Here is a 19,334-nt window from a genome sequence, read left to right on the forward strand (position 1 = left end):
AAATCTTCTGGACTCCAAAAAGACATTTTGAGCCCTTCACAAATAAAGCATTGTCACGTAGGACCTGAAAGACCATCCTGACCTGCTTAACATGAGACTCCCAATCATCCGAAAAAAACAGAATATCATCCAGATACACAATCATAAACTTATCCAGATATTCACGGAAGATGTCATGCATAAAGGACTGAAAGACTGAAGGAGCATTAGAAAGTCCAAAAGGCATCACCAAGTACTCAAAATGGCATTCAGGCGTATTAAATGCAGTTTTCCATTCATCACCCTGTTTTATACGCACAAGGTTATACGCACCACGAAGATCTATCTTGGTGAACCAACTAGACCCCCTAATGCGAGCAAACAAATCAGTTAACAATGGCAAAGGATACTGAAATTTGACCGTGATTTTATTCAAAAGGCGATAATCAATACAGGGTCTCAGGGAACCATCCTTTTTAGCCACAAAAAAGAATCCTGCACCAAGAGGGGATGAGGACGGGCGAATATGTCCCCTCTCTAAAGACTCCTTTATATAACTCCGCATGGCAGCATGCTCCGGCACAGATAAATTGAAAAGTCGTCCCTTAGGAAACTTACTACCAGGAATCAAATTTATAGCACAATCACAGTCCCTATGAGGAGGTAGAGAATTGAGTTTGGGCTCCTCAAATACATCCTGGCAGTCTGACAAAAACGTAGGGACTTCAGAAGGAGTGGACGAAGCAATAGACACCACAGGAGCGTCACCATGAATTCCCTGACAACCCCAACTTGACACCGACATAGCTTTCCAATCCAGGACTGGATTATGAGTCTGCAACCATGGTAGACCCAACACGACGACATCATGCAAATTATGCAGTACAAGAAAGCGAATCACCTCCTGATGAACAGGAGTCATGCACATGGTCACTTGTGTCCAGTGCTGAGGTCTATTCGTAGCCAATGGTGTAGAATCAATTCCCCTTAGCGGAATAGGGAATTTTAAAGGCTCCAAATCAAAACCACAGCGCCTGGCAAATGACCAATCCATCAGACTCAGGGCGGCACCTGAATCTACAAAAGCATTAACCGGGTAAGATGACAGGGAACAAATCAGGGTAACAGACAAAATGAACTTAGGCTGTAAAGTACCAATGGTGACAGATTTATCAACCTTTTTTTTGCGCTTAGAGCATGCTGAGATAACATGAGCTGAGTCACCACAGTAAAAGCACAACCCATTTTGCCGTCTATAATTTTGCCGTTCACTTCTGGTCAGAATTCTGTCACATTGCATAGATTCAGGTGTCTGTTCAGAAGACACCGCCAAATGGTGCACAGGTTTGCGCTCCCGCAAACTCCGATCAATCTGAATGGCCAGAGTCATTGACTCATTCAGACCTGCAGGCGTAGGGAACCCCACCATGACATTCTTAATGGCTTCAGAAAGACCTTCTCTGAAATTTGCAGCCAGGGCACACTCATTCCACTGAGTAAGCACCGACCATTTCCGAAATTTCTGGCAGTACACCTCTGCTTCATCTTGCCCCTGCGAGAGGGCCAATAACGTTTTTTCAGCCTGGTTCTCAAGATTAGGTTCCTCATAGAGCAATCCAAGGGCTAGAAAAAACGCATCTACACTAAGCAATGCAGGATCCCCTGGCGCCAATGCGAAGGCCCAATCTTGGGGGTCACCACGCAAAAAGGAAATGATAATCTTAACTTGCTGAACGGCATCACCAGAGGAACGAGGTTTCAAAGAAAGAAACAACTTACAATTGTTCCTAAAATTCAGGAACCTAGATCTATCTCCAGAAAACAACTCCGGAATAGGTATTCTAGGCTCTGACATAGGACTGTGAACAACAAAATCCTGAATACTTTGAACCCTAGCAGCAAGATGATCCAGACTGGAAGCCAAGCTCTGGACATCCATGTCAGCAGCTGAACTCAGAGCCACACCAAGATTAAGAGGAGGAGAGAAGCTAGCCACACGGCAAAAAAAAAAAAAAAAAATTCTCAAGGCTTCTTTTCTCTTGCTTCTGCCATGCAATTAACACTTTACTGGCCGGCTGTACTGTTATGATCCTTAGTGGCTGAGGATCACGAATAGACCAGCAAGTGAATAAACTAAGGACAAACTCTAGGGAGGTGGTAACTGGACTGATCGCAAATCTGAACCTATCCAAAACAACTAGAGGTAGCCGGTGAACGTGCCTAAAAAATTCCTAGACGTTTCGAGCCAGCCTGAGGAACTAGCTACCCCTAAAGAGAAAGAAAGACCTCGCTTGCCTCCAGAGAAATAATCCCCAAAGATATAGAAGCCCCCAACAAATATTAACGGTGAAGTAAGAAGAAGGCACATACGTAGGGATGAAATCAGATTCAACAAAAGAGGCCCACTAGTACTAGAAAGCAGAAAATAGAGCAGGGGTCTATGCGATCAATAAAAAACCCTTACAAAATATCCATCCTGAGATTACAAGAACCTACGCACCAACTAATGGTGTGTGGGGAGAAACTCAGTCCACTAGAGCATCCAGCAAGCAAGGAAATCACATTTTAGCAAGCTGGACAAGAAAACATGATAAACACTGCTGATCAAAAAAATGAGCAAACAAAACTTAGCTTTGTCCTGGATGGACTGGGAGAAAGGTAGTCAGAAGGAATCTGAGTAGCACTGATTACATCGACAGCCGGCAACAAGAGGAAGTAAAACAGAGCTATATAGGAACCTCCCAGAGGATAACGAACCAGCTGATAGCCAGAGACCAGCAGGATAACAAACAAAGCCACCAGGGGGAGCCCAAAGCAAAAGTCACACCATACCACCAGTGACCACAAGAGGGAGCCCGAAAACAGAGTTCACAACAGTGGGCTGCGCAATATACTACGTAGGCTGCGCAATATACAACGTGGGCTGCGCAATATACAACATGGGCTGCGCAACATACTACGTAGGCTGAGCAATATACTACATGGGCTGCACAATATACTACGTGGGCTGCGCAATATACTACGTAGGCTGCGCAATATACTACGTAGGCCGCGCAATATACAACGTGGGCTGCGCAATATACTACGTAGGCTGAGCAATATACTACATGGGCTGCACAATATACTACGTGGGCTGCGCAATATACTATGTAGGCTGCGCAATATACAACGTGGGCTGCGCAATATACAACATGGGCTGCGCAATATACAACGTGGGCTGCCCAATATACAACGTGGGCTGCGCAATATACTACGTAGGCTGCGCAATATACTATGTAGGCTGCGCAATGTACTGCGTGGGCTGCGCAATGTACTGCGTGGGCTGCGCAATGTACTGTGTGGGCTGCGCAACGTACTGTGTGGGCTGCGCAATGTACTGCGTGGGCTGCGCAATGTACTGAGTGGCTGTGCAATATACTACGTGGGCTGTGCTATACACTACGCATACATATTCTAGAATACCCGATAAGTTAGAATCGGGCCACCATCTAGTATTAGTATATTCCAGAGCTGCATTCATAATTCTGCAAGCTGGAGTAAAAACATTATCCCAGAATGGAAACCCCAGGCCACAAACAAGAAGGAAATGTTTAGACAGTTTAGGTCTACAACAGAGGCATTAACTTGGGACCTGAATACAAGAAGTAATGTAGTGACTCCACCAGCAGAAAAGTGAGTGCAGCTCTGGAGTATAATACAGGAGGTAACTCAGGATCAGTAATGTAATGTATGTACACAGTGACTGCACCAGCAGAATAGTGAGTGCACCTCTGGGGTATAATACAGGAGGTAACTCAGGATCAGTAATGTAATGTATGTACACAGTGACTGCCCCAGCAGAATAGTAAGTACAGCTCTGGAGTATAATACAGGATGTAACTCAGGATCAGTAATGTAATGTATGTACACAGTGACTGCACCAGCAGAATAGTGAGAACAGCTCTGGAGTATAATACAGGATGTAACTCAGGATCAGTAATATAATGTATGTACACAGTGACTGCCCCAGCAGAATAGTAAGTACAGCTCTGGAGTATAATACAGGATGTAACTCAGGATCAGTAATGTAATGTATGTACACAGTGACTGTACCAGCAGAATAGTGAGTGCAGCTCTGGGGTATAATACAGGATCAGTACAGGATCAGTAATGTAATGTATGTACATAGTGACTGCACCAGCAGAATAGTGAGTGCAGCTCTGGAGTATAATACAGGATGTAACTCAGGATCAGTAATGTCATGTATGTACACAGTGACTGCACCAGCAGAATAGTGAGTGCAGCTCTGGAGTATAATACAGGATCAGTACAGGATCAGTAATGTAATGTATGTACATAGTGACTGCACCAGCAGAATAGTAAGTGCAGCTCTGGAGTGTAATACAAAATGTAAGATCAGTAATGTAATGAATGTACACAGTGACTGCACCAGCAGAATATTGAGTGCAGCTCTGGAGTATAATGCAGGACGTAACTCAGGATCAGTAATGTCATGTATGTACACAGTGACTGCACCAGCAGAATAGAGAGCACAGCTCTGGGGTATAATAGAGGATGTAACTCAGGATCAGTACAGGATCAGTAATGTAATGTATGTACACTGACTGCACCAGCAGAATAGTGAGTGCAGCTCTGGAGTATAATGCAAGATGTAACTCAGGATCAGTAATGTAATGCATGTACTCAGTGACTCCACCAGCAGAATAGTGAGTGCAGCTCTGGAGTATAATACAGGATGTAACTCAGGATCAGTAATGTAATGTACGTACACACTGACTGCACCAGCAGAATAGTGAGTGCAGCTCTGGAGTATAATACTGGATGTAACTCAGGATCAGTAAAGTATTGACTGCACCAGCAGAATAGTGAGTGCAGCTCTGGGGTATAATACAGGATGTAACTAAATAACCTATGTAATATTTGCATATAATGAAATAGACAAGGCTTCACACTACCTTTTGGCAAATTCTAAGAATTCCATCATTTCAGTAGCAGAGTAAATGTCACCCAGGGGATTGTGAGGATTTATCAGGATCATAGCCTTTATGATAGTGCCCTAGAAGAAAGCAAAAGGCATAGTGTATTTTCAGCAGAAATTGCAAAGCTGCAACACTTAAACCAAAGCATAATTTGCACACAAAAAAAAAGCACTTACCTTGTTTTCTGGTTTTATGAAATAATAAAAGGTCAATTCTTACTTAGAAGGGTCCCGTGACAATAAGCTGATCAGAAAGTGCCCCCCACGCCTGTGCTGTGACCCCCAGCGATTAGCTGCAATTTGTGTAGAAACCTAGAAGTTTGTAATTTCCCTGCAGCGCCTCCACAGGGGAAATGGAACATTACACAGTCACATTCAAATGAATGGGTTGTCTGTGTGAAATAGGACAGGAGGGGTCCTCCTGAACAAGATGCACTTTTTGTAACGGCCTAGTAAATTGCGATATTTGAAAATAAATCTCTTTGCAGGAAAACTTCTGCAACTTTTAATAAAATTTGCTTTTTTGCGTACGAGCGTTATCTGCGCTTTATAACAGACAGCACTCGTACCTATAATAGTGAATGGAGCTATCCAATTTTGATCAGTGTTGGATCAAAATAGACAATCCAAGTCTATGGGTCTGTGAAAAAAAAGAGGGATTTTTGGTTCTTACCGTAAAATCTCTTTCTTGGAGCCTTCATTGGGGGACACAGGTAACCATGGGTGTATGCTGCTGTCACTAGGAGGCTGACACTATGCAAATAAAGAAGTAACTCCTCCCCGGTAGTATACACCCTCCGACAGGCACCAGGCAACTCAGTTGGTGCAAAAGCAGTAGTAGGAACAGGTAATATAAAACTCAACCTATGTACCAACCCACAACAACGGCACGTTAGCCAACACGGTACAACTTAAAGGGAGGGTGCTGTGTCCCCCAATGAAGGCTCCAAGAAAGAGATTTTACGGTAAGAACCAAAAATCCCTCTTTCTTTCTCGCCTCATTGGGGGACACAGGTAACCATGGGACGTCCAAAAGCAGTCCCTAGGGTGGGATATTCTGCAGAAAAAGAGGAGTTAGGTCGGACGGTCAGAAACCGCCGCCTGCAGTATCCTCCTACCCAGGCTCGCGTCCGCAGAAGCCTGAGTATGCACCTTGTAGAATTTGACAAAGGTGTGAATGGATGACCACATTGCGGCCTTGCAAACCTGCGAGGCTGAAGCTTGGTGACGAACTGCCCAGGAAGCTCCCACAGCCTGGCTAGAGTGAGCCTTCACCCCCGACGGAGGCCGTTTGTCTTGAACACGGTATGCCTCCAGAACGGCCGAACGGATCCAACGAGCAATTGTGGACTTGGAGGCGGGGAGCCCCTTTTGACGCCCTTCCGAGACGATGAACAGAAAATCGGCCTGATGAAAAGAGGCAGTTCTGGAGAGATAAATTCGGATAGCCCTGACCACATCCAACTTATGAAGAGATTTCTCCAAGGGATGAACCAGGGAAGGGCACAAGGAAGGGAGGACAATGTTCTCATTGATGTGAAAAGCCGAAACCACCTTTGGTAGAAAGGAAGGAACCGGACGAAGAACCACTTTGTCCTGATGCAGGACTAGAAAGGGAGAACGACAGGATAATGCCGCCAGCTCCGACACTCTTCTAATGGAGGTGATGGCGACCAAAAAGGCCACCTTCCAGGATAGAAGCGAGAAGGAAATGTCCTGAATCGGTTCAAAGGGCGCACGCTGGAGGGCGTCCAAAACGAGGTTGAGGTCCCAAGGCTCGACAGGAGGACAATAAGGGGGAGCTATATGAGCCTCCCCCTGGACGAAGGTCCTCAACTGGGGAAGGGAGGCCAGGTCTCTTTGAAAAAGAATGGACAGAGCGGAAATCTGACCCTTCAAGGTGCTAAGGGAAAGACCCGAATCTAGACCCGCTTGAAGGAAACTGAGAAGGGATGGAAGGGAAAAGGTCATAGGAAACAGATTGTTGTCCTGACACCACCGGAAAAAAGCCTTCCAACACCTGTGGTAAATACGCGAGGAAGCCGGTTTTCTCGCCCTTATCATAGTCTGGATGACGCTATGAGAAAAACCCGCGTCCTTCAGGACCGCGGCCTCAACTGCCATACCGTTAAATTCAGAGACCGAGAATTCGGGTGGAAGAGGGGTCCCTGCGAAAGAAGGTCCGGACGATCCGGAAGCCTCCACGGAACGTCCGATAGCATGTTCACCAGTTCCGTATACCAGGCTCTGCGAGGCCAATCTGGAGCTACTAAGAGTACGGGGACCCCTTCTGTCTTGATCTTTTTTACGACCCTTGGGATCAAGGGGAGCAGTGGGAACAGATAGGGCATCTGGAACTGGGTCCACGGGATCACGAGAGCGTCGCATCCGACGGCCATCGGATCCCGAGATCTGGAGACGTACTGGGGAACCTTGTGGTTTGCCCGGGAGGCCATCAAGTCGACGTCTGGGACGCCCCACCGCTGGCAAATCTGGCTGAAGATTGCGGGGAGAAGAGACCACTCGCCTGCCACGATGCCCTGGTGACTTAGAAAGTCGGCTTCCCAATTGTCCACCCCTGGGATGTGGACGGCTGACAGAGAGGGAACGTGACCCTCCGCCCAACGCAGAATTTTTGCCACTTCCGCCATGACTTGTGTGCTGCGAGTCCCTCCCTGATGGTTTATTTAAACCACGGCCGTGGCGTTGTCCGACTGAATGCGGACCGGTTTTCCTGAAAGGAGAGACTCCCAGCGGATGAGGGCTAGGAATATGGCTCTGATTTCCAAGAGGTTGAAAGGGTGGCGCGTCTCCTGAGCAGTCCAGCGGCCCTGGGCCGTGAGGTGGAGAAAAACTGCTCCCCAACCTTGGAGGCTGGCGTCGGTGGTGATCACCTGCCAGCGGAGAGGGAGAAATGACCTCCCACGCAGAATGGAGGTGGACAGCGTCCACCAAGAGAGGGACTGTTTCACTCTGGGAGAGAGGCTAAACGGGCGATCCAGGGAAAGTGGATTCCTGTCCCAGGCCGAAAGAAGGGCCAGCTGGAGGGGACGAGAGTGGAACTGGGCATAGGGGACCGCTTCCATGGAGGAGACCATCTTTCCCAGAACACTCATGGTGAAGCGGAGAGACGGGGGATTCGGGCTCTTTAGTGCTCTGACCCCCCGACAAAGAGAAAGGAACTTCTCCTTGGGAGGAAAGACCTGAGTCTGAGAGGTGTCGAATTCCATGCCCAGGAACTCCAGCCGCTGAGCTGGAATCAGGGAAGACTTCTGGTAATTGATTAACCAGCCGAGGCGAAGAAGCGTGTCCTGAGTAAGCTGGAGGCTCTGGCTGCAATCCCGACGGGATGGACCCTTGATCAAGAGGTCGTCGAGGTAAGGGATTACCAGAATCCCCTTTCAACGTAGGATGGCCATGACAGCTGCCATGACCTTCGTAAAGACCCTGGGCGCAGACACCAGACCGAAAGGGAGGGCCGTGAACTGATAGTGATGACATTGGATCGCGAACCGGAGGAATCTCTGATGTCGTATGCAAATAGGGACGTAAAGGTACGCATCTCGGATATCCACGGAACACAGAAACTCTCCCGGTTCCATGGACGCGATCACCGAGCGTAGAGATTACATCCTGAAACGCCGAATCCTGAGATGGCGGTTCAGCTGCTTGAGATCCAAAATTGGACGGAGATAGCCGTCCTTTTTTGGAACCACGAATAGGTTTGAGTAAAAACCCAAAAACCGCTCGCGGTGAGCCACCGCAACTACGACTCCTGAGGCGAGGAGCGAATCGACGGCCTGGAGAAGTCCTGAGAGGTGGGAGGGTGTTATGATCCTAGTGGCAATGATCACAAGTAGGACTAGCTAAGTAACTAAACCGACTACAAACTCTGGGGAAGTGGTAACTGAATTGACCGCAACCTGATCCTATCCGCAAACAACTATAGGCAGCCGTGGAACGTTACCTGAAAATCCTAGACGTCTCTTCACGGCCTGAGAAACTGACTATTCCTAGAGGGAACGAAAGTCCTTACTTGCCTCAGTGAAATGACCCCAAAGATATAGAATAGCCCCCCACAAATATTAACGGTGAGTTAAGGGGAAAGCACAAACGCAGAGATGAAATTAGATTTAGCAAATGAGGCCCGCTAACACTAGAAAGCAGAAAATAGAAAGGGAACTGTGCGGTCAATTAAAAACCCTATTCAAAATATCCACGCAGAGATCGCTCGAGCCCCCGCACCAACTAACGGTGCGGGGGAAGCAACTCTGTACCCCAGAGCAAACCAGCAGAAGAGATCACATATTAGCAAGCTGGACTAAACTCATCATACACAGAAATCATATTGCAGACTGATGAGCAAAAAATAATTAAACAGAACTTAGCTTCTCCTGAAGAGACTGAAACCGAAGATAATCAGGAGTAATCAGAATAGCACTGAGTACATTGACAGCCGGCAACAAGTGGAAGTGAAACAGAGCTAAAATAGGAAACTCCCAAGTGAATGACGAGGCAGCTGATCAGCCACAGACCCGCAGGATAACAAACAAAGCCACCAGGGGGAGCCCAAAACAAAAGTCACACAATACCACCTGTGACCACAAGAGGGAGCCTGAAAACAGAGTTCACAACAGTACCCCCCCCCTTGAGGAGGGGTCATCGAACCCTCATCAAAACCCCCAGGGCGATCAGGGTGAGCCACATGGAAGGCACGAACCAAATCGGCCGCATGAACATCAGAGGCGACAACCCAGGAATTATCCTCCTGACCATAGCCCTTCCATTTAACCAAATACTGAAGCCTCCGTCTAGAAATACGAGAATCCAAGATCTTCTCCACCACGTATTCCAATTCTCCCTCAACCAGCACAGGGGCAGGAGGCTCAACCGGAGGACCCACAGGCACCACATACCTCCGCAACAACGACCGATGAAACACATTATGAATAGCAAACGATGCTGGGAGGTCCAAACGAAATGACACAGGGTTAAGGTCTTCCAAAATCTTATAAGGACCGATAAACCGAGGCTTGAACTTAGGAGAGGAGACCTTCATAGGAACAAAGCGAGAAGACAACCACACCAAGTCCCCAACACGAAGTCGGGGACCCACACAGCGACGGCGGTTGGCAAAGCGCTGAGCCTTCTCTTGTGACAGCTTCAAATTGTCCACAACATGATTCCAAATCTGATGCAACCTATCCACCACAACATCCACTCCAGGACAGTCAGAAGGCTCCACCTGACCCGAGGAAAAACGAGGATGAAACCCCGAATTACAAAAAAAAGGAGAAACCAAAGTAGCAGAACTAGCCCGATTATTAAGGGCAAACTCGGCCAACGGCAAAAAAGTCACCCAGTCGTCCTGATCAGCAGAAACAAAACATCTCAAATAGGTTTCCAAGGTCTGATTAGTTCGTTCGGTTTGGCCATTCGTCTGAGGATGGAAGGCCGACGAAAAAGACAAATCAATGCCCATCTTAGCGCAAAAAGTCCACCAAAATCTAGACACAAACTGGGATCCTCTGTCGGAAAAAATATTTTCAGGGATCCCATGCAAACGAACCACATTTTGAAAAAACAGCGGAACCAACTCGGAGGAGGAAGGCAACTTAGGCAAGGGCACCAAATGGACCATCTTAGAAAAATGATCACACACCACCCAGATGACAGACATTCTCTGAGAGACAGGGAGATCTGAAATAAAATCCATTGAAATGTGCGTCCAAGGCATCTTCGGGACAGGCAAAGGTAATAGCAAACCACTGGCACGAGAACAGCAAGGCTTAGCCCGAGCACAAATTCCACAAGACTGCACAAAGGAACGCACATCCCGCGACAAGGAAGGCCACCAAAAGGACCTGGCCACCAAATCTCTGGTACCAAATATTCCAGGATGGCCCGCCAACACCGAAGAATGAACCTCGGAAATAACTCTGCTGGTCCATCTATCCGGGACAAACAGTCTCTCCGGTGGACAACGGTCAGGTCTATCCGCCTGAAACTCCTGCAGCACTCGTCGCAAATCTGGGGAGATGGCAGACAAAATCACCCCTTCTCTGAGAATACCAGCCGGCTCTGAATCTCCAGGAGAGTCAGGCACAAAACTCCTAGAAAGAGCATCAGCCTTTACATTCTTCGAACCAGGCAGGTACGAGACCACGAAATCAAAACGAGAGAAAAACAACGACCAACGAGCCTGTCTAGGATTCAGCCGCTTGGCCGACTCGAGATAAATCAGATTCTTGTGATCAGTCAAGACCACCACACGATGCTTAGCTCCCTCGAGCCAATGTCGCCACTCCTCAAATGCCCACTTCATAGCCAACAACTCCCGATTACCGACATCATAATTCCGCTCGGCAGGCGAAAACTTTCTTGAAAAGAAAGCACATGGCTTCATCACAGAGCCATCGGCGCTTCTCTGCGACAAAACAGCCCCCGCTCCAATCTCGGAAGCATCAACCTCGACCTGGAAAGGAAGAGAGACATCTGGCTGACATAAGACCGGAGCCGAAGAAAACCGGCGCTTCAGCTCCCGAAAGGCCTCCACAGCTGCAGGAGACCAGTTAGTAACATCAGAACCTTTCTTGGTCAAATGCGTCAAAGGCTTAACAACACCAGAAAAATTAGCGATGAAGCGACGGTAAAAATGAGCAAAACCCAAGAACTTCTGAAGACTCTTAACAGATGTAGGCTGCGTCCAGTCATGAATAGCCTGAACCTTGACTGGGTCCATCTCAATAGTAGAAGGAGAAAAAATGAAACCCAAAAAAGAAACCTTCTGGACTCCAAAAAGACATTTTGAGCCCTTCACAAATAAAGGATTGGCACGCAGGAGCTGAAACACCATCCTGACCTGCTTAACATGGGACTCCCAATCATCAGAAAAAAACAGAATATCATCCAGATACACAATCATAAATTTATCCAGATATTCGCGGAAGATGTCGTGCATAAAAGACTGAAAGACAGAAGGAGCGTTAGAAAGTCCAAAAGGCATCACCAAGTACTCAAAATGGCCTTCGGGCGTATTAAATGCAGTTTTCCATTCATCACCCTGCTTAATACGCACAAGGTTATACGCACCACGAAGATCTATCTTGGTGAACCAACTAGACCCCTTAATGCGAGCAAACAGATCAGATAACAATGGCAAAGGATACTGAAATTTGACCGTGATTTTTTTTAGAAGGCGATAATCAATACAAGGTCTCAGAGAACCATCCTTCTTAGCCACAAAAAAGAACCCCGCACCAAGAGGGGAGGAGGGGCGAATAAGTCCTTTCTCCAAAGACTCCTTTATATAACTCCGCATGGCAGCATGCTCCGGCACTGACAAATTGAAAAGTCGTCCCTTAGGAAACTTACTACCAGGAATCAAATTTATAGCACAATCACAATCCCTATGAGGAGGTAGAGAACTGAGTTTGGGCTCATCAAATACATCCTGGTAGTCTGACAAAAACGCAGGGACTTCAGAAGGAGTGGATGAAGCAATTGACACCACAGGAGCGTCGCCATGGATTCCCTGACAACCCCAACTTGACACAGACATTGCTTTCCAATCCAGGACTGGATTATGAGTCTGCAACCATGGCAGACCCAACACGACAACATCATGCAAATTATGCAGCACAAGAAAGCGAATCACCTCCTGATGAACAGGAGTCATGCACATGGTCACTTGTGTCCAGTACTGAGGTTTATTCGTAGCCAATGGTGTAGCATCAATTCCCCTTAGTGGAATAGGGAATTTTAAAGGCTCCAAAACAAAACCACAGAGCCTGGCAAATGACAAGTCCATCAGACTCAGGGCATCACCTGAATCTACAAAAGCCATAACCGGGTAAGATGACAAGGAACAAATCAGGGTAACAGACAAAATGAACTTAGGCTGTAAAGTACCAATGGTGACAGATTTATCAACCTTTTTTTTGCGCTTAGAGCATGCTGAGATAACATGAGCTGAGTCACCACAGTAAAAGCACAGCCCATTTTGCCGTCTATAATTTTGCCGTTCACTTCTGGTCAGAATTCTATCACATTGCATAGACTCAGGTGTCTGTTCAGAAGACACCGCCAAATAGTGCGCAGGTTTGCACTCCCGCAAACGCCGATCAATCTGAATGGCCAGAGTCATTGACTCATTCAGACTTGCAGGCGTAGGGAACCCCACCATGACATTCTTAATGGCCTCAGAAAGACCTTTTCTGAAATTTGCAGCCAGGGCAAACTCATTCCACTGAGTAAGCACTGACCATTTCCGAAATTTCTGGCAGTACACCTCTGCTTCATCTTGCCCCTGAGAGAGGGCCAACAACGCTTTTTCAGCCTGGTTCTCAAGATTAGGTTCCTCATAGAGCAATCCAAGGGCCAGAAAAAACGCATCAACACTGAGCAATGCCGGATCCCCTGGCGCCAATGCGAAGGCCCAATCTTGAGGGTCACCACGCAAGAAAGAAATTATAATTTTAACTTGCTGAACGGAATCACCAGAGGAACGAGGTTTCAAAGAAAGAAACAATTTACAATTGTTCTTAAAATTCAGGAACCTAGATCTATCTCCAGAAAACAACTCCGGAATAGGTATTCTAGGCTCTGACATAGGACTGTGAACAACAAAATCCTGAATACTTTGTACCCTTGCAGCAAGATGATCTACACTGGAGGCCAAACTCTGAATATCCATATCAGCAGCTGAGTTCAGAGCCACACCAAGATTAAGAGGAGGAGAGAAGCTAGACACACAGCAGCTAGACACATGGCAAAAAAAAAAAAAAAAATTCTCAAGGCTTCTTTTCTCCTGCTTCTGCCATGCAATTAACACTTTACCGGCCGGCTGTACTGTTATGATCCTAGTGGCAAGGATCACAAGTAGGACTAGCTAAGTAACTAAACCGACTACAAACTCTGGGGAAGTGGTAACTGAATTGACCGCAACCTGATCCTATCCGCAAACAACTATAGGCAGCCGTGGAACGTTACCTGAAAATCCTAGACGTCTCTTCACGGCCTGAGAAACTGACTATTCCTAGAGGGAACAAAAGTCCTTACTTGCCTCAGTGAAATGACCCCAAAGATATAGAATAGCCCCCCACAAATATTAACGGTGAGTTAAGGGGAAAGCACAAACACAGAGATGAAATTAGATTTAGCAAATGAGGCCCGCTAACACTAGAAAGCAGAAAATAGAAAGGGAACTGTGCGGTCAATTAAAAACTCTATTCAAAATATCCACGCAGAGATCGCTCGAGCCCCCGCACCAACTAACGGTGTGGGGGAAGCAACTCTGTACCCCAGAGCAAACCAGCAGAAGAGATCACATATTAGCAAGCTGGACTAAACTCATCATACACAGAAATCATATTGCAGACTGATGAGCAAAAAATAATTAAACAGAACTTAGCTTCTCCTGAAGAGACTGAAACCGAAGATAATCAGGAGTAATCAGAATAGCACTGAGTACATTGACAGCCGGCAACAAGTGGAAGTGAAACAGAGCTAAAATAGGAAACTCCCAAGTGAATGACGAGGCAGCTGATCAGCCACAGACCCGCAGGATAACAAACAAAGCCACCAGGGGGAGCCCAAAACAAAAGTCACACAATACCACCTGTGACCACAAGAGGGAGCCTGAAAACAGAGTTCACAACAGGAGGGCTGTTTGGGAGGACGAGAGAGCAGGAAACATCTTCCTGGGGGCAAAGAAAATAGGGATTTTTGTGTACTCATCGTAAAATCCTTTTCTCCGAGCCACTCATTGGGGGACACAGGACCATGGGTGTTATGTGCTGTCACTAGGAGGCTGACACTAAGTTGAGACAAAAAAGGTTAGCTCCTCCCCTGCAGTATACACCCTCATGCTGGCTTCCAGAGACCCAGTTCAGTGCAAAAGCAGTAGGAGATTAATAACAATATAACACATAACATTAGAGTATAACATGTCAGAGAAAGTAAAGAACCAAAAAGGTAACAACCCATAAGGCTAACAGGGTGGTGTTATGACCCCAGTGGACAGGGTCTCAGAGGAACGTGTAAGTCTGCGAGATACAAAAATCCAGCTCATAGGGCTGTGGTAACTGGGTTGACCAAATAGCTACTCCTAACGCCAACACTAGAAGTAGCCGGGGATCATGCCTACGGTGATCGCTAGATGACACGCGCCAGCAGGAGAATCTAACTACCCCTAGGAGAAGAAAACAAAGACCTCTCTTGCCTCCAGAGAAAGGGACCCCAAAGCAAGATACAAGCCCCCCACAAATAATAACGGTGAGGTAAGAGGAAATGACAAACACAGAAATGAACCAGGTTCAGCAAAGAGAGGCCAGCTTACTAATAGCAGAATAAAGCAAGATAACTTATCTGGTCAACAAAAACCCTATAAAAATCCACGCTGGAGATTCAAGAACCCCCGAACCGTCTAACGGTCCGGGGGGAGAACACCAGCCCCCTAGAGCTTCCAGCAAAGGTCAGGATACAGATTGGAACAAGCTGGACAAAAATACAAAACAAAACCAAAGCAAAAAGCAAGGAAGCAGACTTAGCTTTGAAATACAGGAACCAGGATCAAAGGACAAGAGCACAACAGATTAGCTCTGAATTCAACGATGCCAGGCATAGAACTGAAGGTCCAGAGAGCTTATATAGCAACGCCCCTGAACTAACGGCCCAGGTGAGCAAATAGGAGAAGACAGAAGCTCCAGTGTCAAATCACTAATGACCACTAGAGGGAGCAAAACGCAATTCACAACAGGTGGGTGCTGTGTCCCCCAATGAGTGGCTCGGAGAAAGGGATTTTACGGTGAGTACACAAAAATCCCTATTTCTCCCTCGCCACATTGGGGGACACAGGACCATGGGACGTCCCAAAGCAGTCCCTGGGTGGGGAACAATACAACCAAATAACTCTGTGTACCATCTGACTTATAAATGCACAACGGCCGCCTGCAGAATACGTCTGCGGAAGAATGAGTGTGGACGTTGTAGTGCTTTGTGAAAGTATGCAGGCTAGACCATGTTGCGGCCTTGCAAACCTGCTCTGTCGACGCCTGGTGCCGAATGGCCCAGGAAGCACCAACTGACCGAGTAGAGTGAGCTCTAACCCCCGCCGGGATAGGCCTGCCCCTGACCCGATAAGCTTCTTGGATAGCCAATCGGATCCATCTGGCTATCGTGGCCTTAGACGCGGCTGAACCCTTCCTGTGACCCTCAGGGAGGATAAAGAGGGAATCCGATTTGCGGAAAGGGGCAGTCCTAGAAACGTACCTCCTGAGAGCCCGTACCACGTCCAAAGTGTGAAGGGCCTTTTCGACCCTATGTTTTGGCTGTGGGCAAAAGGAGGGAAGAATGATATCTTCATTAAGGTGAAAAGATGACACCACCTTAGGGAGAAAAGCGGGAGATGGGCATAAGACTACTTTGTCCTGGTGGAAGGAAAGGAAGGGCGCCCGCAGGAAAGTGCGGCCAACTCCGAGACGCGCCTGATAGATGTTACTGCCACGAGGAAGGCCACCTTCCATGAGAGAATAGATAGTGGGACGTCCAGCAAAGGTTCAAACGGAGGTTCCTGAAGGACGCTCAGGACCAAATTGAGATCCCAGGTCTCTAGTGGCATTCTGTAGGGTGGAACCACGTGGGAGACCCCTTGAATAAAGGTCCTGACTTGCGAGTTAGTAGCAATCTTACGCTGGAACAACACCGACAGCGCTGAAATCTGGCCCTTGAGGGAACTGAGGGGCCCGTCGCCAAAAAGGTCAGCTCAGGCAGTGGCTTCCCACGTCGCAGGAGAGGATACGGAGAGGTAAAACTCCCGTGCTCGCCTGTTGTTGGTTCGGGGGAGATCGGAACATGAAAGAATCCGGCGCCCCCTTCGTCCAGATTAAAAAGGTTTAAATCCAGTGTGCCTCCTACGGACACTAAGCTTGAACTGGGTCTCTGGAAGCCAGCATGAGGGTGTATACTGCAGGGGAGGAGCTAACCTTTTTTGTCTCAACTTAGTGTCAGCCTCCTAGTGACAGCAGCATAACACCCATGGTCCTGTGTCCCCCAATGTGGCGAAGGAGAAATTCTATTTTGTAGCCTGAAGTGACGATCTCCCTGACCCAAGCGTCGTCGACAACTGACAGCCAAACCTCTGAGAACAGGAGAAGTCGGCCTCCCACCCTGGAGGGATTTCCAGGTGGGGGCGACCCGTCATCTATTACAGAACCTATGGCCCCGAGATCCAGATGGTCTTGCGGGGTGGCTCTTAGCCCTCCAGCGTGGTGGAGGCCTGAAAGAAGGTTTTCTTCGGTCTCCTTGCGAGGAAGAACGGTCCTGGTTGGGGTTTCCTGATGAGGCGAAGGACCGAAAGGGATGAAAGGACTGGGGGCCCCTCCGGTTGAAGGGACGTTTTGGCTTGTGCTGGGGTAAGGAGGTACTCTTACCACCCGTAGCGTCCGAGATCATTTGATCCAGCTGCGTGCCGAAGAGTCTAGAACCCTGGAAGGGCAGACCAGTGAGAGATTTTTTAGAAGCGGGGTCAGCGTTCCACGCCTTTAGCCAGAGAATCCGGCGAATGGCCACAATGTTACTGTTAGCCCTGGTGGAGCAGGCCGCTGCATCAAGGGATGCATTCATGAGGTATTTACCCGCAAGAGAAATCTGATCCGCCAAGTCAGACAGTTCCTCAGCAGGAGCAGAGGCCAAAATGCCTCTGCGCAGGGTCTTGGCCCAGGCTGACACAGCCTTGGCTACCCAGAACGAGGCGAAACTAGGGCAGAGGGAGGTTCCGGAAGCCTCAAATGCCGATTTTGCTAATGCCTCGATTAGCTCGCTTCATCCTCCTTAAGATCAAGCGTCTGAATGATAGCTGAAATAAGGCTATCAACCATCTCCTGTGTTCCGAAAGTCTGATCTGCATCAGAGTCAGATTCCGACTGAGAGGAAAGGTCAGACCCGGCGTCCGCCTGCGAGGAGGGGGAACTGGAAGAGGATCTAGATAAGGTCCGTTTTCTGTCTCTTTTGTCCGGTCTGCCTCTGTGAGGGTCTAGGACAGGTGCGAGCGAATCGCCGTGTGAGGCGTTCGTGGCACTGGTGGCATTAGAGAGAAGCGGGATACGTTCAAGTGCCTGGACCAGGGACTGAGAAACCTTAGTCAGGTCGGACACTGATTGAGACATTGCAACAGCCCACTCCGGGGGAGGGGGGGTGCACTCATCCCGGGACCTAGGAGCTTCCTGAGGGACTGACATGGTGGGAGGAACGCAGGATGGGCAGAAAGGTGAAGGCTGAGGCCCACTTTTTCTTACAGTGAGCGCAGGCGTAATGGATGGCCGTAATGGCAAAGGCGGGGGTGGGGTCGGACATAGGTGGATATTACCTTGTCCAGGTGCGGAGAAGTACTTCTGGGAGGAGTTGAGCCCGAGGGAGCAGTAGCGCTGAGCCTGCTGAAAAACAGCGACAGCGGTAGCCACAGGTGCCTGTGTTCCCCCGAGAATCCTGTGTCCCACGCGGTGAGCAGACGCTGACAGGGAGCAGGAAGCAGTAGAAAGAGCGCGGAGACCGCGCGACGCTGTGGGCGTGGACAGGCGCCGAAGGGGGATAGAAGAAACGCCCCCCAGAGCGCTGAAAAAAAAAAAAAATTCCCGGCAATAATGCCGGCCGCCACAAGAGGGCGCGCAAGCGCCAAAAGAAGGAGAAAGGCCGGGAGAGACAGAAAAAAATGGCGGGCGCGCGCCTGCAAGTTTGAATAAAAGGAGGGAAAAAATGCCAGCGTTATGTGATCCCTTTCCCCGCGGTGTTAGGGCATCCCGGCGCCTGAAAATGCGGCACTCTCCCCTATCAAAGGGAAGCCTGGTAAGATCTATAGAGATCGCTGCCGGGCAGGGTGGGGGAAGGAAGGGGGGGAGGTTTTTGTTGATTGAAGACTCCCTACCTGGAGATGAGGAACCATCAGGATCCCTGGTAGGAGAGGGTCCTGGAAGAAGTCCTCCTTCCCGCGCCACGAACTCTCCGGCGCAGAAGACGGTGTCGACCCCTTACCCAGGGGGAGAGGGTCACTGGAAGTGACCGCCGTCTTCCTCTCAGCCCACTCCGAGGAGAGGGATGAGGAGGGGAAACAGGCAGGACTGGCCACCGAGAAGAGGTCACCCTGAACACCCAAAAGGGTGACAGGGGACAAGTCCTGCCCAGCGGGTCCGAGAGGGTGCGATGTGGATAATACCAGACTGCTCTCTCGGTCGCTCAAAGTGGGGAAAACAGGGTGAGAAAAACTGCACCCTGTTACCCTGAAGAAAAAAGTCTGAAAAAGAAAGGGGAAAAGGTTAAAAAACAAAACAAATCCCTGTAAAAGAAATGCGGATCTGGGGTTAGATCCAGGTCTGCCTCCTAC

The 19,334-nt window shown here is 48.4% G+C and overlaps 1 protein-coding gene across 3 annotated transcripts in view; it reads right to left on the minus strand.

The window, feature by feature from the left end:
* ACCS (1-aminocyclopropane-1-carboxylate synthase homolog (inactive)) overlaps positions 1 to 19,334 on the minus strand; it is a 53,512-nt gene that overhangs the window by 24,035 nt on the left and 10,143 nt on the right. For all 3 annotated transcript variants that reach the window (XM_077287079.1, XM_077287080.1, XM_077287081.1), the window contains one exon: positions 4,935 to 5,035. In XM_077287079.1, coding sequence (XP_077143194.1) covers positions 4,935 to 5,035 — 101 coding nt within the window. The remainder of the gene's footprint in view (positions 1 to 4,934; positions 5,036 to 19,334) is intronic.

Source organism: Ranitomeya variabilis, chromosome 2 (assembly GCF_051348905.1).
Source record: "Ranitomeya variabilis isolate aRanVar5 chromosome 2, aRanVar5.hap1, whole genome shotgun sequence".
NCBI classification, from domain to species: domain Eukaryota; kingdom Metazoa; phylum Chordata; class Amphibia; order Anura; family Dendrobatidae; genus Ranitomeya; species Ranitomeya variabilis.